Here is a 23,793-nt window from a genome sequence, read left to right as displayed (position 1 = left end):
GAGCCAGCCAAAAAACCAAAAAACTTAAGAATCAAAAAAGCTAAATTTGTCTTACCTGTTTTTTCACAGTAAACCAAAATTTGCTACAGCTGAATTACTCTGCAGCAGAATCCATCCTGTCCTAGGACATCCAGTAATGCTTTTCATCCCTGATGACATGGCTGGCATGGGCTTGCTGGGAGAGCTGACACTGACTCCAGCTGCTGCTCTGTGTCCCTGCCCAGAGGTCTTTCCCAACCAGCTGAATAGGATTTCTTCAGTTTCCATATCCTTTTGATGACAGAGTCCATCAAAATCTTCAAATTCATTGTCTTGAAAAATGGATTTTTTAAGATTTTATTTATTTATTATAGAGAGCGAGAGAAACAGTGAGTGGGGGTAGGAGCAGAGCAAGAAGGACAAGCGGACTCTGAGTTGAGCATAGAACCCAATGCGGGACTCAGTGCCATGACCCTGAGCTCATGACCTGCACTGAAATCAGGAGTTGGGCACTTAATTGACTAGGCCACCCAAGCACCCTGAAAAAAATGAAAAATTTTAAAAAGATTTTATTTATTTATTTGACAGACAGAGATTACATGTAGGCAGAGAGGCAGGCAGAGAAAGGAGGAAGCAGGCTCCCCGCTGAGCAGAGAGCCCGATGCGGGGCTCGATCCTAGGACCCTGGGATCACGACCCGAGCCAAAGGCAGAGGCTTTAACCCACTGAGCCACCCAGGTGCCCCCCAAAAAATGAATTTTTATATCTCAATTCTAAAAAAAAAAAAATCCTTGGCATATAAACTCTGTGCCTAGAAGCCAGTATGATTTGTATAAAAATAAAAATCCAGTATGAAAGCCAAACTTGAGAATTTTTCCAAAAACTGGAAACTATAAAATGTGACACATGTGCCACATGCTTGTCATGTAATTTAGTATGATGAAGCATGGAATGAATGGTGCAAGCAGGAGAGATGAGGCTGGGAAAGTAGTTGGAGTTGAACATGGCTCTTGTGAGTCACACTAAGGAGTGTAAACTTCATTGTCTTTATAGTGAGAAACCATTGGATGTTTTAGGAGTCTCAGGCAGCAATTATGCAGTGGGATAGGAGAGAGAAGTCAGTAAACACTACGTAAATTCATAAGTGACCTCAACAAGAGATAATGCTTGCCTCAGTTAAAAGTGTGAGGAGCGTAGAAAAGAGAAACTTATCATTGGAAGTAATCAACATAATGAGGCAACCAATTCATTGTTAGGGTAGGGAGAGATTAGGGGCAGGGAATGGCCAAAGTTGATGTCCAGATTTCTACATCCAAAAGAGGCAAATCTATAGAGACAGAAAGTGGATAGAGAGGGATTTTTTTAGGAGGTGATAAAAATGGTCTAAAATTGATGGTGGTGATGGTTGCACAATTTTTTAAATATACTACGACCTATTTAACTGTGCACTTTAAATGGGTAAATTGTATGTTATGTGTTATCTTTAAAACTCAGTAAGCTGTTTAAAAACATTTTCCATAGTGGGGGACCTGGGTGGCTCAGTGGGTTAAAAACATTTCCATAGATGGCTAATAGAATAATGATACTGTCAATTAGAAACAAATCATAGGGGCGCCTGGGTGGCTCAGTGGGTTAAGCCGCTGCCTTCGGCTCAGGTCATGATTTCAGAGTCCTGGGATCGAGTCCCGCATCGGGCTCTCTGCTCAGCGGGGAGCCTGCTTCCCTCTCTCTCTCTGCCTGCCTCTCCATCTACTTGTGATTTCTCTCTGTCAAATAAATAAATAAAATCTTAAAAAAAAAAAAAAGAAACAAATCATAAATGGCAGATTTGGAAGGTAAAGAAGATTAGCTGAGGTTTAAACACGTTTATGGTTCCTGCAGGATGTCCCTTGAAAATGGCAAGCAGCTACATAGAAATTTTGGTCTGGAAATTGGAAGTGGTCAGATTTAGAGATATATTTTTGAGCGTCAACATTTCCTTCATGGACTCAGTGTAGCATAGTGCTGTGGTTAGAGCATGGCACAAGAGTGTAAATGCTGGATTCACCACTAATTGGCTGTGACTTTATTCAGCTTACTTAACAACCTAAACTTTTATTTCATCAGCTTTAAAACAGAGATAATACTACTTGGTAGATTTATTTATTTCCCCTTGCAAAGGTTTTGTTGTTGTTATAGTTACTCTTTTGTGATTTGTTTGTTTTTGGACTGATTATATAGTAATCTATGTGAGGCTCCTAGCATACTGCCTGACATTTAATAAGTGTTCAATAAATATTAGGTATTATTGTTATATGACTGAAGCTATATGAGTAAATGTAGTTATATATAGTAGAGTATAAAGAATAAGAACAGCAGAAGGCGAAGGTCATGGAATAAATGTTAGCTGGAAATATCATTAGGGAGGAGGAAGGAGCGGGATGGTGATAAAGATTATGCATGGACTTTTGGATTTTAAAAACCTTAATATCTAGGTCATATAGAAGAGGATAAAGTAAAATATAAATATTTCTCCTTCCTCCCCATGCCATTCCCCAGAGGAATAAGGCACATTTTCTATCCTCTTGAACTTTACATTTAGTGGGACATTTTATTTTATTTTATTTTATTTATTTGAAAGAGAGAAAATGAGAGAGAGCACAAGAGCGGGGAGGGTCAGAGGGAGAAGCAGACTCCCCACTGAGCAGGGAGCCAGATGCAGGACTTGATCCTGAGGTCCAGGATCATTACCTGAGCCAAAGGCAGTTGCTTAACTGACTGACCCACCCAGGCGCCCCTTAGTGGGACATTTTAATAAATAGATGTCAGGTAGTGATAAGTACAGTAAAGATAAAGCAGGTAAAGAGATAATGATAGGCAAGTTATTTAAATATTATAGCCCAAGGAGACTCTAGAGAGGTGATGTTTTAGTGAAGAGAAAGAGAACTAACAGAAAACTCTGGTAGGATTACAGTTTCTGAAAATGGCCAAGTAGGTAATTTAGACTCACCCTCCCATTGAGGACAAATGCTGTATGAAATATTAAAACATCATAAAAGAATCTAAGAGCTAGTGAGTAGGGAGAAATTTCTGGGCCAACATAGGAGAAAACAGGAATCACAGAATGCTTGAGCCCAACATTGGGGGCTGCTTTTGCCCTAAGGTCATTTGCAAACTAGAGCAAACAGCCTAGAAGCTAAGATGCACTTCCAAATTGATGTAGGACAAAAAAGCCAAAGAGTTTAGGGCTTGCTGAGCTGGGGTGCTGTTAAAAGTTCCTCTTGTTTTGGGCAGGGATAACTAAAAGCTTACACTTTATGGAGTAGGTGAACCTGAAATAAACCATCCTTCACATGAGCTCATATATTTTTTGGGTCATCTGGGAAGTCTAGAAAATCTTAAGCTTTCAGAATGGATTAAGATGATTCTAGATTTCTAATTCTCCCAGATGCCCTGTAGAAGCAAACAAAAATTCTTTCTAGATAGATAGATGACCACATCTGTGCTTCAAATTATTTAACAGATGCTTTCTCAAAATGTCCAGCTCATGTGCACATTTCTTTCTCTCTGTCATACACACCCCCCACACACACCTAGGTACAAGAGTGCACAAGGTAACATGAACAAAAGCTAGCAAAAACAGAAGCAACAGAAGAACCCACTGGGACTCCAGATATGGGTAATATCAGACATTGACTTTAAAAATAAAAAATTATGTTTACTGTGCTTATGAAATTGAAAGCCAACCTTAAAAATCTTGCCAGGGAGCAGAGAAAGACAACTATCATATGATCTCCCTGATATGAGGAAGTGGTGATGCAACATGGGGGCTTAAGTGGGTAGGAGAAGAATAAATGAAACAAGATGGGATTGGGAGGGAGACAAACCATAAGTGACTCTTTTTTTTTTTTTTAAGATTTTATTTATTTATTTGACAGAGAGAGATTACATGTAGGCAGAGAGGCAGGCAGAGAGAGAGAGGAGGAAGCAGGCTCCCTGCTGAGCAGAGAGCCCGATGTGGGACTTGATCCCAGAACTCTGGAATCATGACCTGAGCTGAAGGCAGCGGCTTAACCCACTGAGCCACCCAGGCACCCCCATAAGTGACTCCTAATCTCACAAAACAAACTGAGGGTTGCTGGGGAAGGGGGTGGGATTATGGACATTGGGGAGGGTATGTGCTTTGGTGAGTGCTGTGAAGTGTGTAAACCTGGTGATTCACAGACCTGTACCCCTGGGGATAAAAATATATGTTTATAAAAAATAAAAAATTAAAAAAAAATCTTGCCAGGGAACTGTAAACTATAAAATATGACAAAATTTTTAAAAGAACCAAACAGAAATTGTAGAATCAAAAAAGATAATGACCAATATTGAAATTAAATAGATTTAACAACAGATTAGATATAACACAAGTGAATTTGTAAAGTAGAAGATGAGGATAGCAAAAACTAGTAAAATAAAGTAAAGAGAGACAGAAGTATGGAAAATACAGAAGAGAAGTTAACAGGTGAGAGGAAACAGTGAGATCATTTAATGTACATTTAATTTCCATCCCAAAGGGGAAGAGAGAAAATGGGGCAGAAACAGTCTTTGAAGAACTAATGGCGGAAGCAACTAAAACAGATTTTAGAGCTCAATAATCAAGCAGGATAAATAAAAAGATATATATGCCTGTAGAAAATCAAAAATAAGAAGAAAAATCAGCTAAGAAAGATAGATTTTCTTCAAAAGAGAAACAAATTGCAGCTGACTTCCCCATTCCAACAGGATGTAGTAGTATAATAATGTTAATGTCCTGAAACTAAAAAATCAAGCTGGAATCCCAGAATTTACAGAAATCCCAGTATTTACAGAAATACTGTAAAAGTATTTCTCAAGATAAAAGATAATGAACTTACCCATATAGATTGTCATAATTCATACAGTAAAAAGATTAGTTCAGCTGACTTTAGAATATACTGTTTTGATGTACATTCATGGTGGGATATACTCTAAGAATGAAGTAAACTGTAAAGCACTCTTGAAATTCTTTTAGTGACCTTGATTCTTAGTAATAACATTGGTATTATACTGAAATTATTATATACTTATTATAAAGCAAGTAATTATATTAACATTGTTGGGAACCAAAATTTGTAGCATAAGATAACAGATACAGGAGTATAAATTCAAAAAAATTTTTATTTTGAAATAAAAAAATTTTTAAGTAACTTTTTAAAATGTTTTATTTATTTATTTGACCGACAGGGATCACAAGTAGGCAGAGAGGCAGACAGAGAGAGAGGAGGAAGCAGGCTCCCTGCTGAGCAGAGAGCCCGATGTAGGGCTTGATTCCAGGACCCTGGGATTGTGACCTGAGCCAAAGGCAGAGGCTTTAAGCCACTGAGCCACCCAGGCGCCCCCCCCTTTTTATTTTATTTGACAGATTTATTTATTTGACAGACATCACAAGTAGGCAGAGAGAGAGAGGAGGAAGCAGGCTCCCTGCCGAGCAGAGAACCCAATGCGGGACTTGATCCCAGGACCCCGAGACCACGACCTGAGCCGAAGGCAGCGGCTCAACCCACTGAGCCACCCAGGCGCCCCTTTTTAAAGTAATTTTTAAAGTAGAATTAAGGATACCAGTGTGTACCCCCAAGTTTTCTGACCTTTGAAATTATATATTTCTTAGCTCTGTCTGCTAAATAAACAAAAAACAAACAAGTGTAGGAACAATGAGCACTCCCTAATACCTAAAATGTGTTCTCTAAATGTCATTGCTCACTAAAAAGGAGGAATGACTGATTCCAGGTCTAAAGTAGAAATGTACAAGATACGGGTCACCTGGGTGGCTCAATCAGTTAAGCATCTGCCTTCGGCTCAGGTCATGATCCTAGGGTCCTGGGATTGAGCTCCACATGGGGCTCTCTGGCCAGTGGGGAGTCTGCTTCTCCCTCCCCCTCTTCCCTTCTCATTCCACTGTCTCCCTCCTCTGCCACCCCTATGCATGCTTTCTCTCAAATAGATAAATCAAATCTTTAAAAAAAAAAAAATCTACAAAATGAGCCTGGGTATCTTACGTTAATCTGGAAAGCAAAGAAGCTATCAAAGTCCATGAGATTATGTCAACTTCAGAAATTCTACTTCCAGCTAAGAGCAAATAACAGGGACTGGATCCAACTTCCTACCATGAACAAATAAAAAAATGGACAAGTTATATAAACAATAGATAGTATAGGACAGTGGGTCTATAGAGAGGAGATACGAACAAACCCTGTGTTGTACCACTGTACAATCTAGAGAAAACTTCATAGGGAGGTTATACCCAGATAGAGTCTAGTGATCTCTCTGAGTTGAGAAGACAAAGTTGAGAGTTTAGGGAGGTTCAGAGAGCTAGAACTTATAAGAGTACCAAAGAGGAGATGAATATAGAGATTTTTTTTTTAGGATTTTATTTATTTACTTGACAGAGAAAGATCGCAAGTGGCAGAGAGCCAGGCAGAGAAAGAGAGGGGAAGCAGGCTCCCTGCTGAGCAGAGAGCCCGATGTGGGGCTCGATCCCAGAACCCCGAGATCATGACCTGAGCTGAAGGCAGAGGCTTTAACCCACTGAGCCACGCAGGCACCCCGAGGAGATGAATATAGAGAGAAAGCTCCAGACAGAGGAGAATTCCTGGAGTACCCACAGACCTGGGAATGGTTTCTGTTCCTACAAGGCAGGATAGAAAACCTCATATTTCATAGAGTATCAGTTGGAGTCCTAAGAAGGTTTTGCCTGAATATAGTGGAGGAGTCAGCCCTAGCCCTAGCTTCCCTGGTCCCACCTAACAAAGCTTGAAAGTATGATCCAAAAAGCTCAAACTATTCCTAAGTAACTTTATAGTGTTTGAGAAAAAAAGTTCAAGAATATTTACAGGAATACAAAAAGGTCCTGCATTTGACCAGATAAATTTCATAATGCTGGGCATCCAATAAAAAATTACTTGGCATGCAAACAAACAGGAAAATAGGACCGATAATGAAAGAAAAAAGATTGGTCAACTGCCTAAAATGACATAGGTAATAGGATTGTAAACAAGGACATTAAGACAGGTATAACTGTACCCATATATTCAGGGTGTGAGAAGAAAATATTGAACATCTTAAATAAAGAGGCAAAAGCTATAAAAAGCACCCAAATTGAACAACTAGACATAGAAATTACAACTTTTAGGATGAAAATACACTGGATGAGATCAATGACAGATGTACACATTGCAGAGGAAAATATTAGTGAGCTTGAAGACATGGCAATAGAAACTATAATGAAACCCAAAAAAGACTAAAAAAGTGAACAAAGCTTCAGTGAACTGTGGGATAACTTCAAGTGGCCTAATTTAGAGACATGTAATTGGATTCCTGCAGGGAGGGAGGGCAGATAAAATATTTGAGGAAATAATGTTCCCCAAATTTCCAAATTTGATGAAAAGTATAAATCTACAAATGCAAGAAGATCAACAAACTTTAAACATAAGAAACTTGAATAAAATTATATCAAGATACATCATTATCAAATTGGTTAAAGCCAATAATAAAGAAAAAAAAAACTTTAAAAGAGACTAAGGTAAAAAGACATATATAATATACTGGGGAACCAAGATGAGAATTAAGATTTCTCATTGGAAACTGTAAGTCTGGAGAAAGTTAAACAATGTTTTTATTTGTTATTTTTATTCTTTTTAAGAGAGAGCACATGAGTGGGGGAGTGGAGGGACAGAGGAAGAGGGAGAATCTTTTTGCTTTTTTAAAGATTTTATTTATTTTTTTGAGAGAGAATGAGTTAGAGCATGAGAGGGGAGAGGGTCAGAGGGAGAAGCAGTGTCCCCCACTGAGCAGGCACGCCCCCCCCACTGATGCGGGACTCGATCCTAAGACTCAGACATGAGCTGAAAGTAGTTGCTTAACCAACTGAACCACCCAGGCACTGTCCCCCACCTTTTAAAGATTTTATTTATTTTAGAGAACGTGGGAGGGGCAGGGAAAGAGAGAGACTCTCCAGCAGACTCTCCACTGAGTACAGAACCCAAAACAGGGCTCAGTCTCAGGGCCCTGAGATCATGACCCGAGCTGAAACCAAGAGTCAGATGCTCAACCCACTTCACCACCCAGCCTCCTAGAAAGGGAGAGAGAGAATCTTTTTTTTTTTTTTAAGTATTTTTATTTATTTATTTATTTGACAGAGAGAGAGAGAGAGAGAGAGAGATCATAAGCAGGTGGAGAGGCAGACAGGGAGAGGAGGAAGCAGATACCCCACAGAGGAGAAAGCCTGATGCAGGGCTCGATTCCAGGCTCCCAGGATTGTGACCTGAGCTGAAAGCAGAGGCTTTAACCTACTGAGCCACCCAGGTGCCCCGGGAGAGAGAGATTCTTAAGCACGCTGAACACTTAGCATGGAGCCCAAGGTGGGGCTTGATCTCATGACCCTGAGAACATGACCTGACCCAAAATCAAGAGTCAGACACTTAACCAACTGAGCCACACAGGTGCCACTGAAGCAACATTTTTAAAATAGTAAAAACAAAAACAAAAACTTAACCTGGATTCTATACCAAAAGTAAATATTTTCAAAAACAAAGGCAAAATAAAGAATTTTTCAGATGTACAAAAGATTTCAATCACCAGCAGATCTATATTGTAAGAAATGTTAAAGGAAATGCTTCAGACAGAAGATGGAATTCTGGATCTACACAAATAAAGAGGAGCACTGGAGACCATAACTATGTGAATAGATATAAAAGATTTTTGCTGTATTTTTAAAAATAAGACAGTGACTTTAAAAATTTTTTTATTTTTATTTTTTAAAGATTTTATTTGTTTGACAGAGAGATCACAATTAGGCAGAGAGGCAGGCAAGAGAGAGGGGGAGGCAGACTCCCCGGCCAGCAGAGAGTGTGATATGGGGCTCGATCCCAAGACCCTGAGATAGTGACCTGGGCCCAAGGCAGAGGCTTAACTCACTGAGCCACACAGGTACCCTGATAGTTGGCTTTTTAAAGCAAAAAAAAAAAAAAAAAAAAAGCCATTGGTATATAAGATTTATATGCTATGTCACATTAAAATGAGTGACAATAGTACAAAGACCAAGGGGGGGGAATGGAAGTATTTTTGCAGGATTCTTATACTTTATGTGTGTTAACTCTTATAATATCACTTAAAAGTAGGTAGTGATAAAGTTGTATACTATAAAGCCTAAAGCAATCCCTAAGTTATTACAGCAAAGAATTAAAACGAGTAAGTCAAAAAGGAGGTTAAAAATGGAATTACCAAAAAAAACACCGAGTCCAAAATAGAATCCAAAAATAGAAAAGAGGGAAATACAAGAAACAAATGCAAAACACATAATAAGATGGTAGATTTAAACCCAACCATAACAGTACTTATATTAAAAGTAAATGGTTTCAACAACCCAATGAAAAGATAGTCACACATTTTGACTCTTCAGACACTCCACTCTTACTAAGTTCGCAGTACCTCAAAGCTCCCCTGGCTCTAAAAAGTGAATGTGTTGGCCTTAGCTCCTGTGTAAATATCTTGGATTTGTGACAGCGACTTCATTTAGGGATAAGTCTTGCCTTGTTCTGCTGGGACTTTTCATTGTGCCTACGGGAGAGGATTTTAATCTTCACACTTAATTCTTCATGTGTACCCTGTTAAAAAGAGGATGAAAACAAAAAAAGATAAGGGAAAATATATTTCTGGTTTATTTAGCTTTGGTTTAGGGGACAAAAAGGGTTAAGTATTAGTTCTTAACTGAAGAATTTTGCCCTCATGGGACATTTGGGAATGTCTGGGGAATTTTTGACTGTCATGACTCAGGAGCAGCTTGCTACTGGCATCTAGTAGGTAGAAGCCAGGGGTACTGCTAAACATCCTACAGTTCACAGGACAGCCCCTACAACAATTATCTGACTTGAAGTGCCAGTAGTGCTAAGGTGAAGAAACCCTGGGTAAAAGGGAGGGTGAGAGGAGGAGCAAAATCAAGAGAAGGAAACCATTTCAGAGGTCCTGGCCCCCTTGTTCTTGGTTAGAGAATAGGGTTAGAGAAGGTAAAGAATTTCCTTCTTAATCTGAATATACTCAGATACTTACTGAAAGATATTTCTTTGTATATACTTCTATTCTAGTATGTATAACACCATATTTTACTGATTTTTACCTGTATCTCCAGTACTATAAATATGATAACTCAAAGGTAGGTATTAAATCTGGATATTCATCTTTGTATCCTCTGAATTTAATATGTTGTTTAGCTTGTAGTACCACTCAAACCTACGATGGAATAAGTAGGATGAATATATAAACTAAATGTCCCAATACTATACCTGTAGCACACACTTATTAAACCCGGAATAAATTTCTAGGGATTCTAGTGGACCTTCTCTGGTGCCTCACACCTCTATTCAATGTGGAAAGGAATAGGTAATCATCTAGCACCCTAGTTTATTTCTGGGAGTGTGAACCAGGTCAGTGTTATGTTTGTTTTATGCAAATGAATACATAGTCATAAAAAACTAAAATCTAGTAGTTTTCTTTAGCAACTATACATATTTCTCTATGGACCATCAGGTCTGCCTCTGATATTGCCAGGTCAGGAGCAGCCAACTACTACTGTCTTCAAAGATACCTCTTATTTCATTGATTGGAAGAAATACCACTTGTGTATGGTGCCCAGTTTGGATCTCAATTTGGATAGAGGTACATCTCCCTCTCTTTGCACAGGAATAAAGAAACCTGGAGGATATTAGAAAAATGCAAGGAAATATAAATAGCAGATGTACATAAAAAGTAGGAGACAGTGATCTGATGGTTTATGTTGGGGGCTGCTGGTGAGGGTCTAAGTTTCGGAATCTACATGAAGTGCGGCAAAGAGGTCAATAGTCAAAGACGCGTTAGAGCCTAACTGTTTGGGTATTACCTGTTAATGCTGGTTTTCCTCGCATTTCTTCTACTGCCTTCTCTCTTCCTGGTCCTCTAGAGATAGTCAGTAGGCCTCCATCTTGTAATGACTTGTTCAGAGGGTTGCTGTCGTACCTTAATCTGTCAACTCTGGGGTTTTAGAAAGGTTAGTAACATCACTGAACTATTATGGAAGAGAAATATTTTCTAGTGAAATGAGAAAATTCACATAAAATTACTTATAAAAAATTACAACACCGTATAAATTCAAAGCAGGAGTATAAACCACACAGTAATCAGCTTAGGACGCTGGCTGTAGTATTCATATAGATCCTAACCACATTAACTTGGGGTGAATCACACCGAAATGTGGACACTTAATAACTGGACCAAAAAACAAAACTGGAAAGTAGGGATATGCAACCAGGAGGTGATATCTAGGAGGTTTACAGACTTGAGCTTGACTATTGTTTGCTACAATCCTCCAAAATTTAGGAGGTAGTCTGGTAAACTGGATGCTGAGGAAGGTGACCAGTGGGGAAGAGGCATTCTAGAACTGTGCCTGGAATGAGAAGACTGAAGCCTCCTAGGGTGAAGTATCTCAGGGGAAATGATAGAATCTTCTCTAGGTAGTAAGACTCAGAGTAAGGATTTTTTTTCTTGAGTAGGTAGTTGTTCCAGAGGGTGTAATGAAAGGAGGGTGTCTTTGAATAGGGCCTGTCTGTGGAGGTGAGTGCTTTTGTGAAGAAAGAATGCCTGGTCTTAACAGGTGGGATGTCATGCGATTAAAATTTTTGAGGCTCTAGGGCTCTCCATATCTCCTTTTCTCTTTCAATTTTTATTTTCATGCTTTGTTGGTTTCCTTCACTTTTTGCCAATTCACAGTGCCTGAACTTGCTCAGTTTACTTTGGAAATGAGTAATATGTCCCCTCATCTCCTTCCCTCACTCATTACTGTAAAGGACAGAACCAGAATCCACATGGAGGTACTTTTTCGTATGGACCTGGGTGAAACTTAGGACTATCATGATTGTATTCTAAAGGATCAAGGTGCTAGAAAGTGACTGTAGGGCATCAGATTACCTGGGGATACAAATACAATATAGTAATGTGGTTAAGAACACAGATTTTTGAGTCTGTCTAAAACAGTTCCACCACCTTACTGCCTCATGTTGGGCAATGTATTTAATCTATTGGTGCCTTTTTTTAATCTGTAAAATGATATAAGGATAGGTCCTATGCCATAGTGTTGTTGAGAAGACTAAGTATTTAGATAGTCCATGTGAAGAATTTAACATAAGTAAGCATTTAATACAAATTAGCTGTTGTCATTATCGTTATTCAGCTTTGACTCTAACCTCTGCCCCTTACTAGTGATATCTATCTGGGAAAGTCATTTGGGGAATCAGCAACTGTATTATACTAATGTTTCCCAGTAAGTTCTAAGGAGTGCTGTTTGGTTTGCATTTTGCACACCCAGTTGTTATTTTGATGTTCCTTCTGTGAGTCCCTATTCTTTGCTTCCATCAAGTGGATAGAAAAATAGGTTCAGGAGGAGAAGGGAATATTTGAATTTAGATCTGTCTCAGATCCTTCTTTGAGGTATAGGTTCTTTATTTACTCAGCATTCTGAGGGCTTTACTTATGTTAGAATACCGTGTAATATCTTGTCCTCTAGATTTGCTGCTTCCAGATGTGAGTTATCAGGTGGAATCCAGTGTGGGAGATCAGTCTCAGAATATGGACTCCCAGGGACAAACGCTGCTGCTTTTTCTCTTTGTGGATTTTCACAGCGGATTTCCAGTCCAGCAAACAGAACTGTGGAGTAGGTATAGGGGCTGCCAGTTTGGGTGTGCTTAAATGATAAGAAAGTAAAGAAAGGGAGACTTTATATGATGCACAAATGATAAGAAAGTAAAGAAAGGGAGACTTTATATGATGCACATGTCTGAATTACATATATTTCTGTAGAAAAATGAATTTTAATGAAAAACCTTGCCTAAAAAAGTTAAACTATATGCTCTATGGAAAAGATAAGTATCTTGAAACACCCCTCAAATGATGACATTCCCAGATTTAGTTGGCCAGATATCCGTGGATACTTCTGTAATGATCTCTACAGAGTCTGTTACCTTAGATGAGTGGTTTTCAACCTTAGCTGCTTGATATATTACCTGGTGAGCTTCTAAAAAATGCCCAGACATCACCCCCAGGGATTATGATTTCCTTGGACTGAGACAGGATTCAGATAGCAGTATATTTTTAAAGCTCAGGCCTGAGAACTGCCCACCACATTACCACTTTTCTAGGTGGAATCCAGAAACATTACTCTCACTGCTTGGCCTTGAGGCAACATCTCTCTCAGCTACAACATAGGGAGGTATGGGCATGTAATGGTATGAATGACTTTTCTGTGACTGCCACATCGACCTCTGGAAAGGGAGAAATGGTCCTTGTTCAGGCATACAAAGGGGGACTTTAGAGTTTATGTAACAAATTGGTGATAACCTTTTACCAGAAAGGTTCTGGTTGGTGGTCTGTGAAATGCATGCATCAGAATCACCTACAGTATTTGAGAATATGCTGCTTCCTGAGCCAAGGATTAACTCACTGCTTTGTTATAATGTAAAAATATGGTATGGCTCAAGAGTCTGCATTTTTAACAAGATTCTCAGGTAATTTTTAAATATAGTGAAGTTTGAAAACCACTGAGTGTGAGTTGGCTTATGCATTTTAATCCAATAAATACTGAGATATAAATTTAAGTGTTTCCTTTTTCTTTAACATTTTATTTATTTGAGAGAGTGTGAGCAGGGGAAGGGGAGGGACAGAAGAAGAGGAAGGAGACACCCTGCTGAGCAGGGGGCTTGCTCCCAGGGCTCAATCAGGGATCATTATCTGGGCTGAAGGCAGACACTTAACCAACTGAGCACCCAGGGGCCCCAAAGAGAGTTTCCCAATGCCCTCCTAAACTTGGAAATAGCAAGACATGGAGCTTATAAATGTGCGAGGAGAGGTTCAGAAGCCTTCCTTTCAGTGTTCCCAATATGCTGCTGTGCGCTCTGTGAGCCACTGTTTTTTCTTGGGGTTCTGCTCAGCTATCGCCGTGCTCACTTGCTGTGGCCCTGCTCCCACGGAGTCACGAGAGAAAGACAGCTCCTGCTGACTGGTGCCAACTATTTATTGAACAAACTGCTGTCAGCTGTGGGATTTTTTTTGCTTCCCGATTTCTCTGCTTCTCTGGTCTTCCCCAGTATGTGTATATTGTTTAGGAGAGAAGCACACCGCTTTTGTGGGTTCTGGCTTGCCGCTCTTCATTTGAGGAGCTGTTGTCTGGTGCCCCACTCTTCCACTCATCAAGGCCCTGGAATGGGAGCCTAAAGGGACCCAGACTAATGAGGCTTCCAGCAGGGAGGACAAAGTGAGGAGGCCTAGGGTTGTTACCAGCCTGCACTCTTAGGGACAGAGGCTGATAAGAAAAAAATCTTAGTATAGTGGAAAGGACTTCAGGGTAGAATCAAGAAAGCTGGCTATAATCTTAGTTCTGCTATCGAATTCCTTGGTGATTTTTGGGAAACAAGTCACATAAGTCATCTGATCTCTCCTTTTCATGTATTTAATGTGAGATTGTTAGACTAGGTACTATCAAAGCCCCTCCAAGTCTAAGACCCTCTTACGACTCAAGATCTCTGTCTTTTGGCAGGCTTTTTTTGTTGGTTGTTGTTTGGTTTCGATTTTGTTTGTTTTATTTTGTTTTGTTTTGAGGTCGGCTAGAAGCATTATCATATTCAGTCTTCCCTGGGATGACAGAGAGTCTCATACCATTTTCTGAATCCTATCAAACACACCTGAAGAACTCAGATTCCTCAAAAACCAGTGGTTCCTGTCATTCTTGCAGTAATTTGATCGTTCATACAGCTCTGCTTAGCTTGACTCTGAGGGCCTGTAGCATCTCAGGTAGTTGACACTTGATATTGGATTAAATAGAAATTCATCACTGCATTAGTAAACATACTAAGTATCTTTAAAAAAAAAAAAAAAGATTTATTTGAGAGAGTGGGGAGGGCAGAGAGAGAGAGAGAGAAAATCCTGAAACAGACTCCCTGCTGAGCATGGAGCCCAATGATGCTGTCACTGGGCTTGATCCCAAGGAGCCCGAGATGATGACCTGAGCCGAAATCAACAGCAAGCTGCTCAACTGACTGAACCACCCAGGAGCCCCCATACTATGTATCTTTATAAATTTCCTTACACATCTGGTAGTGTAGGACTAGCCTTTGAAAAAGGGTATATGGTAAAGGTAGGTAGATATAGGTATATGAATAGAGGCACAGTAAATTTTTTTAAAGATTATTTATTTATTTATTTGACAGAGATCACAAGTAGGCAGAGAGGCAGTCAGAGAGAGAGGAGGAAGCGGACTCTCCGCTGAGCAGAGAGCCCGAAGCAGGGCTCGATCCCAGGACCCTGGGATCATGACCTGAGCCAAAGGCAGAGGCTTTAAACCATTGAGCCACCGAGGCGCCTCAAGACACAGTAATTTTATCTTCTTTCTCCCATATTCTTTCTCATATCCTTGAAAGCTTTCTGTAGAGCTACTTTTAGGAAACAGATTGTACAGAACTACAGTCTGTTTCCATGTGTCTTAAAAAATCACTTACTGGCCTCCTGCCCACCTTGTCATGGTAACTTTTCTATGATTAACTCATTATTTTGCTACAACGTTAAAGGCATCTGGTAGTATCATCAGTTTTAGGGGAACAAACTTGTAGCTTTTTAATTAAATGTCTGCCTTCAAAAAGGGCCTAACTGGTTTCTTGAGGCTATTTTTAGCACCAAACAATAGAAAACTGTAATCCATACGATATCATCATAGCAATGGCAATATTGTCCCGTTGCATATTGCAATGTACATTTAAAAACACTTCACACATATTATCCCAGTTTATCTGCGCAACGTGCCTGAGAGCAGGTGGTATAAAGCCGGTTTTAGTTTTGAAGTGAGAAAAGCGAAGGGACTCGGTCACCACCAGCTAATGGTTGAATTCACTCTGGAATCTATGTTCTCCAGACTCCAATTTTGGATTCCTTTTGAGCAGACCACATTTTGCATTCCTTTCTGGGATAGAATCATGGTGCCTTGTGGTAGAAAATGTACCTTCTGGTTTGCATTTTTAATGCAGCCCTGAGAAAAGCCAGCTGTGGGCTGCTTCACCATAGCCTTTGCACGGAGTATTCAGGGGAGAACAGAAAAATAGTGAAAAAGGAAAGGTTAATTACAAGGATTTTCTCAGGTATAAAGTGAATTTGTCTTCCCATGTCTGTTGTCTCTGGGTCATCAGGGTAGTCTGTTATTGTTTGACCTCTTTTACCTATTTCTCTTAACTGTTAGCTTTTCTTCTGAGCAGTGGTGCCTATGGTTAATTAGAAATAGCCCCATTTAAAAATACCTTGAAGAAAAAAATAAAATAAAATAAAATAAAAAATAAATAAAAATGCCTTGTACCAGCAGTCTCAGAGTCCTCTTTGTGAGTGTTAACTTTTTTTGTATCACAGGATAGGTGAAAGGATTGAGACCCTGACAGTAACAGTGGCTCACCCCAACAGTGAAGCTCACATAGGAAGGGAGTAGGGTAGACACACTGTCCAACAGGCCTTTCCTTTTTCTCTCCTCCTCCTCCTATCCTTTGGAAGTCACCAGTGTCATTGTTTATAGTATGTGGTATATAGTTCTGTTTCTGATATGAATTAAACAGGATCCCTCACTTGTCTCTTCAAAAATAATGTCAACCTTCACACTTAGTTTTTGAAGTCTTTTTTATTTGCAAGTGGAATTGGGTGGGTTTTAAGTTGCTGACCTTTTGTTGTTGTTTGTTTTCGGGGGATTTTGTTTTGTTTTTTGGGTGTTTTGTGGGGGTGGTTTTGATTGTTTGGTCTAAAAAAGTAATTATTTGTGGATAGGCAAAAGTGTCCTCTTCTTCCAAGAGGCCTCTTTTTCATTCCACCCCTAACTCATAGCACCGTAACAGCAGTCTTGAAGTCTTGGACATTCTCATTCAAAAAGTTACCAATATTTTCCCTCCCCTTAGGAGTCCACACTTTGCTCACCACTCATCTCAGTGCCATCCTCATGGAGAGCCACAGCGCAGTGCAAGATTCCATCCAGGTTGCCATGGACCAGGCCTTGGAGCAGCATCACCAGGCTACCAAGGTAATAAGAAATTCCTAAGAACTAGAGGATATGACCGAGCTTGAGAGCCCTTCCTCCCTTAATGCCTAGTCTTCTTTTGTCACCTTGGCTGATCCTTACATGGCCTCTAGCCTGGGAACTCAAGATTTAACTTAGCATATGTCACTGTACCAGCTTGCATAGTCTTACCTCCTAATGGGTGAATTTGAGTAAATAGGGACAAAATAATCGAGAAAAATGACTAATAATGAGCCTTTCCTTATCTTTCTTCCCTTTCACACATGTGTTTGGAGCTACTGCTTCTCTAAATCTTACATTTTTTCCCTCATTTCCTAATGGTTTATAACATCACGTTCCCTCTTTTTTTTTTTTTTAAGATTTTGTTTATTTATTTATTTACTTATTTATTTTATTTCTTTTTAGCATAACAGAATTCATTGTTTATGCACTACACCCAGTGCTCCATGCAATCCGTGCCCTCCATAAATACCCACCACGTAGCTCCCCCAACCTCCCACACCCCCCCCCGCCCCTTCAAAACCCTCAGATTGTTTTTCAGAGTCCATAGTCTCTCATGGTTCATCTCCCCTTCCAATTTCCCTCAACTCCCTTCTCCTCTCCATCTCCCTATATCCTCCATGTTATTTGTTATGCTCCACAAATAAGTGAAACCGTATGATAATTGACTCTCTCTGCTTGACTTATTTCACTCAACATAATCTCTTCCAGTCCTGTCCATGTTGATACAAAAGTTGGGTATTCATTCTTTCTGATGGAGGCATAATACTACATAGTGTATATGGTCCACATCTTCCTTATCCATTCGTCCGTTGAAGGGCATCTTGGTTCTTTCTACAGTTTGGTGACTGTGGCCATCGCTGCTATAGACATTGGGGTACAGATGGCCCTTCTTTTCACTACATCTGTATCTTTGGGGTAAATACCCAGTATTACAATGCAGGGTCATAGGGAAGCTCTATTTTTAATTTCTTAAGGAATCTCCACACTGTTCTCCAAAGTGGCTGCACCAACTTGCATTCCCACCAACAGTGTAAGAGGGTTCCCCTTTCTCCACATCTTCTCCAACACACGTTGTTTCCTGTCTTGCTAATTTTGGCCATTCTAACTGGTGTAAGGTGAGAGAGAGAGTGAACAAGAGAGAGCGAGTGAGCATAAGCTTGGGGTGTGGGGGAAGAGGGAGGAGCCCAGGGAGAGGGAGAAGCAGTCTCCTCGCTGAGCAGGGATCTTGATCCTGGGACTCCAGGATCATGACCTGAGCCCAAGGCAGAGGCTTAACCAACTGATCAACCCAGGTGCCCCAACACTTTCTCTTTTTATCTGACTTTCTGACTTCCTATATCCTATATACTTTTTGTAACATATTTCTTAAATTCATATGGCCCCCTTTGAGGGAAAAAACCACTACACTAAGAGGGCAAAGTTTAAAGCTTTTTTTTTTTTTTTTTTTTAAATAGCAGGCACATCTGTTTTATTGCCTAGTGTCTTATGGCTTATCTTTTCTGAATATTTCTGTGTCAGTAAGTGATCTCTGCAAAAGGGGAGAGAACATTGTTTCAGTCCGTAAGTGTCCTTTCTATGGCATGATCTCAGTAAGTATTGTTGATGGGGGTGGGGGAAGAGTTGTTGAAATCCTGCTCTTACTGAAATCTTTTATTCCTTTGGGATTCTCTGAACCAGTAGCTTGGGATTATTATAAACTACCATCTCTTCTTAATATGTTCCTTAGGATCTTCAGAAATTTCAGGCCTCACTCTCAGTGGCTGTGAATTCCATCATGAGTATTGTGACTGGAAGCACCAGCAACAGCTTCAGAAAGATCTGTCTCCAGGCCCTTCAAGTTAGTGGGAGCTTGGGGCTGCTTAATAGTGCCAGGGTTCTAATGATATTCTACTGCCCAACACAGCATTATGTACAGAGCTTTTAGAAACATTATTTTATTTTATCCTACTGTGATCAAAAATTCTGACTTTACATACATAGTGTCAGGCCTGTGGTGTTTTAAGAAATATTTACTGAATGGATAGTATGTATGTACTACTTTATAAATGAGAAAATAAGTTAACTAAAATTTCTACTTGCCTTAGGTCACATAGCTGGTTACAGTTAGAACCAAGATTAGACAGTGATTCCCAGTTCCTTATTGAAGAATGTTTTGGTACCTCATGGTGACAGAAAACACTGGAAATAACTGAGTAGCCTTAAGTATTACATATGATTGGCAGTATAGAATAGTATAACAATGAAGACTGAGGCCTGAGTTCAATTCTTGGCTCATTTACTTACTGGCTATGTGGACTTAGGCTGGTGCTTAATTAGTCTGAGTTTCATATATAAAGTGGAAAAAATAATAGTGCCTCAGAGGGTTATTGCGATGGCGAGGGTGAAGTTTGAACATGCATGTAGCACACAGTAGGTTCTGAATAAATGTTAGTTTCTTTCCTTCCTTTTAGGAATGTGTGCTGACCAGTTGGTATTAGCAGTGCGTGATCCACTCATTCGATGTCTGTTGCTTTATTTTTTTGTACCTTTTTTCTTGAAAAAATAGTATAATACATTCAAAATTTAAAATAATAGCTAATAATATTTATCACTATAATTAAAATTTTTGGATATTATTTCGTACAAGTTATATTGTATAGTTGTAACTGAAGAATTCTACATTCATATACAACTTGACACTTCCCCGTTTCAACTGTTCTAAAATTTGTATCAGTTAGCCAATTTCACTACATTGGTTTAATCTAATTTAATAACCCATTCCCTTAATAATAGGCATTTACATTGCTTATATTCTTTCTGCAAGTATAAATAATATTTCAGTTAATACCTCTGTGTGATATCTTGCTTCTTCTGAATTATTTCCTAGAATAAAGTTCTATAAGTGGAGTTACTAGGTCTAAGAGCATAACACCTTTATAATCTAGTGCCTCCTACAGCTTCAGCTTTCTGGATCATGTGGATAGCACAGGGTAATGAGAAGAATGCCATGTTGTAAATCCTTAGGTCAGGCCTAACTTTTGTACAACAAGTCATGAAATCTTAGGTGGGTTACTTCACCTTTTTGGATTTTAGTTTTCTCATCTATAAAATTCGTTTGTTGTATTAGGGCATTACTCTTGTCCCCTTCAACTGAATATCCTGCAATTCTATACTAAAACTTAGAAGCTATTACCCATTCCTTATGGATGCTATTATCTTCTTTTATTTACTAAAAGACTTATTTGAGGAAAAGTTCTTGTATCAGTCTTAGTTGAATATGGTGAAGCCTCTGCTCTCCTGGCACTTGTTTTAGAAGAAAGCAGTTTATATAACCCCTTTATGAACAGAGAAATCTCTGGGATATGTATTTCCTATAGAGATAGGAGAGCAAAGGCCTTGTTTGAAAGATCTTGGTTAGGTAACAGACACTGGAAGCCATAGGAGCCACAACTACTTGTCTCGTGGCATGTATCCCAGGCCGCCTCTCTAATTCTATGTATCCATAGGAATTAAGGAAACTCCAAACATAACATGAGGGATATCAGTGGTTTGCCTTCCTATTTGTCTCATCCTCTTCCCATATCCTGTGGGTGCATTCCCTTTGGTTGCCAGTACTGGAATTCAGCACATTTCATCTCTGGCCCATTTTAGGCAGTTGACACTCAAGAATTTGGGACCAAACTGCACAAATCATTTCATGACATCACCCGGCACCGATCTCTTCCCTACTGCTCATGTGAGACAAAGCAGGTAAGTATAAAATACTAATTGTACTTGGTGGAGATCTTCCATACTGATGTGTGGGAACCCTGAATACGGGTGGTTAGGGGCAGGTATTTTAGATTGCACAGTCTGAGGTTAGTCTTTCAGTAGGGAAGCCCTTGGTTTAGGAAAACTTTATAAAATACAGTATTACACAAAGGTCAAGAGCATAGCTAGATGTTGCTCAAATTCTATTTCAGCCACTAACTAGTTGTGTAGTATTATGGAAGCTGTTTAACCTTTCTAAGCCTTAGTTTCTTTATCAATAAAATAGGAATGATGCATAACCTGAAATAACTGTTGTGAGGTTTGAATAAAATAATGTATGTAAAGTGCTGAGCACATAGCTACCATTACAGTGGTGATGACAGAGTGGAGTATTTTTGTTTAGTTTTGTCTAATCAAAGCCATACTTTATTTACCTTTCTGGGTGCTGGAGATAGAGAATTGCATTAGTTGGGGTCTCTGCCCTCAAGGAGCTCAAACAGCTTCATCTGGTTTTATGACAGACTCCTCTAATGAGTGAAAAGATTCATAGCTGGGAGATTCTGTATATCTCCAGATTGCAGGTATAACTGAAACAGTGTTCCATCTAAAGCCCACTCTTCTGGCTCTCTTGGTTCCAATCAGTAGGACTGGCCTTTGTGGAACTAAAGTATAATATGAGTAAATAAAAGAGAGTAAGGGTGATACTATTATACAGTGGCTTCTGGCCAAGACAGAGTGTCAGGAACTAGATTTACTCTCTTGACTGAAATTTAAAAAAAATCCAGACACAACATATAAAACAATGGTTCTCAAGACATTGAGCAGCAATGAATAGGATAGTCTTTCCTGAGATGTGGAAAACAAATGAAGTGAGCCCTATGATTACCCTAACATACTGCCTAGAGAAAGTACAGAAGCCATTGAACAGGGAGAAGATATCCAGGCAAAGCCTAGTGGTTTAGATGTTGTATAGATGAAGTTGAATAGATGAAGCTAGGAATTCCCGTATGCCAAAACAGATAAAGTTTTCAGGGTGAACTATCAGAAAAGAAAACTCCTTACAGAGAGAATTCTGAGGATCTGCAGGGTTCCTTCTCTATTATTCAGATGAGTATGAATCAGCTCAGTCTTGTGAAGAAACTATTCAGGTAAAGAACCACCCAGAAGGATTAGAGGGAATAATATGCAGAGCTTAAAGGGGCCGGGAATAGGGCCTATTTCCATCAACCAGAGAGGAAAGCTTTATAATTTATGGAGCATGATATAGAATACTAAGAAGATACTTGCCTTTGGAATGGAGGAAAATTAAACCTCTGCCTAATAAACACTCCTCTGGTCCTGCCTAACAAAGCTTAAAAGCAGAAGCAAGACGAGGAATCAAGTTGTTTCCAAGTAATTCAACAGCATCACAGAACAAAGGTCAAGAATATTTATAGGATTATTAGAAATACCCAGCACCCACTATGGTAATAGTCACAGTGCCTTGCCTCTAATCAGAATTAATAGGTATGGTGAGAAGCAGGAATATACAACCCATAATGAAGAGAAAACTCTTTTTTTTTTTTTTAAGAATTTATTTATTTATTTGACAAAAAGAGACCACAAGTAGGCAGAGAGGCAGGCAGAGAGAGAGAGGAGGAAGCAGACTCCCCGATGAGCAGAGAGCCCGACACGGGACTCGATCCCAGGACCCTGGGATCATGACCTGAGCCGAAGGCAGTGGCCCAACCCACTGAGCCACCCAGGCGCCCCTAAGAGAAAACTCTTAATTGGTCAATCAATCATTGAATCAAAGCTGATCCAGAACTGACACAGAAGTTAGAATTAGTAGACAAAGACATTAAAAGAGTTATTATTATAACCGTATTCCGTATGTTCAGGAAGAAGCTAGAGGAAAGACTGAACATATCAAGTAGAGACATGGAAAGTATAAAAAAGGCCCAAAATGAACTGTAAAGATGAAAACTATGATGTCTCCAAGGTAGAAATTATACTGAATAGTATGAATGGCACATTGGACACTTAAGGAGAAACACACAGCAATAGAAACTATCTGAAATGAAACACAGCGTTTTAAAATAATAATAATAATATCAAAGGGGCAGTTGGGTGGCTCAGTCAATTAAGCATCTGATTCTTGATCTTGATTCAGGTTGTGATGTCAAGATCATGAGATTGAGCCCTGCACTGGGGTCCATGCTCAGCCTGGAGTCTGGTTAAGGTTCTCTCCCTCTCCAACTAATGATGGACTCTCTGCTGGCTAATTGAACATAATATAAATAAATAAATAAATAAAATAACTTAATCTGTTAAAAAAAAAAGATTCCCTCTTCCCTCCCATTCTTTTCCACTCCACTAACGCCCCCTGTTCACACATGTGCGTGTTCTCCCTAAAAAAGATTAATTAATTAAAAGGGTAAGATTTCTTTACAAATAATAATAATAAAACATAGAATATCGTGAGTTATGGGACAGCTTCACGTAGCCTAAATATATGTGTAATTGGGGAATCTGAAGAAGAAATGGGGCAGAAAATGTATTTGAGGGAACAATGGCTGAAAACTTTCCAAATTGATAGAATCTATAAATCTAGTAGATCTAAGAATCTTAATTAACACCAAGCCCTTGAGGTGCCTGTGTGGCTCAGTGGGTTAAAGCTTCTGCCTTCGGCTCAGGTCATGATCCCAGGGTCCTGAGATTGAGCCCCACATGGGGCTCTCTGCTCAGCAGGGAGCCTGCTTCCTCCTCTCTCTCTGCCTGCTTCTCTGCTTACTTGTGATCTCTGTCTGTCAAATAAATAAAAGAAACACCAAGCCCACAAAACAAAACTACACAAACATAATTAAATAGGTTAAAACCAGTGGTGAAAAAAATCTTATAAACAAATGGGTGAGGAAAGCTTATTGACAAGGAAACAAAAGATAAGGATTACAGAAAATTTCTCATCAGAAACAGTGTAAGCTAGAAGAAAATGGAGC

At 39.4% G+C, this 23,793-nt stretch overlaps 1 protein-coding gene across 1 annotated transcript in view; it reads left to right on the top strand.

Moving 5' to 3' along the window:
- The window catches only part of TOP6BL (TOP6B like initiator of meiotic double strand breaks), a 46,853-nt gene that overhangs the window by 8,225 nt on the left and 14,835 nt on the right, over positions 1-23,793 (top strand). The window contains exons 5-10 of the mRNA XM_059386940.1: positions 70-265; positions 10,524-10,674; positions 12,554-12,700; positions 16,965-17,086; positions 18,813-18,923; positions 20,717-20,815. Of these exons, the coding sequence (XP_059242923.1) occupies positions 70-265; positions 10,524-10,674; positions 12,554-12,700; positions 16,965-17,086; positions 18,813-18,923; positions 20,717-20,815 (826 nt within the window). The remainder of the gene's footprint in view (positions 1-69; positions 266-10,523; positions 10,675-12,553; positions 12,701-16,964; positions 17,087-18,812; positions 18,924-20,716; positions 20,816-23,793) is intronic.

Source organism: Mustela nigripes, chromosome 1 (assembly GCF_022355385.1).
Source record: "Mustela nigripes isolate SB6536 chromosome 1, MUSNIG.SB6536, whole genome shotgun sequence".
Classification (NCBI taxonomy): Eukaryota; Metazoa; Chordata; class Mammalia; order Carnivora; family Mustelidae; genus Mustela; species Mustela nigripes.
This window is presented reverse-complemented; position numbering and strand designations above follow the sequence as displayed.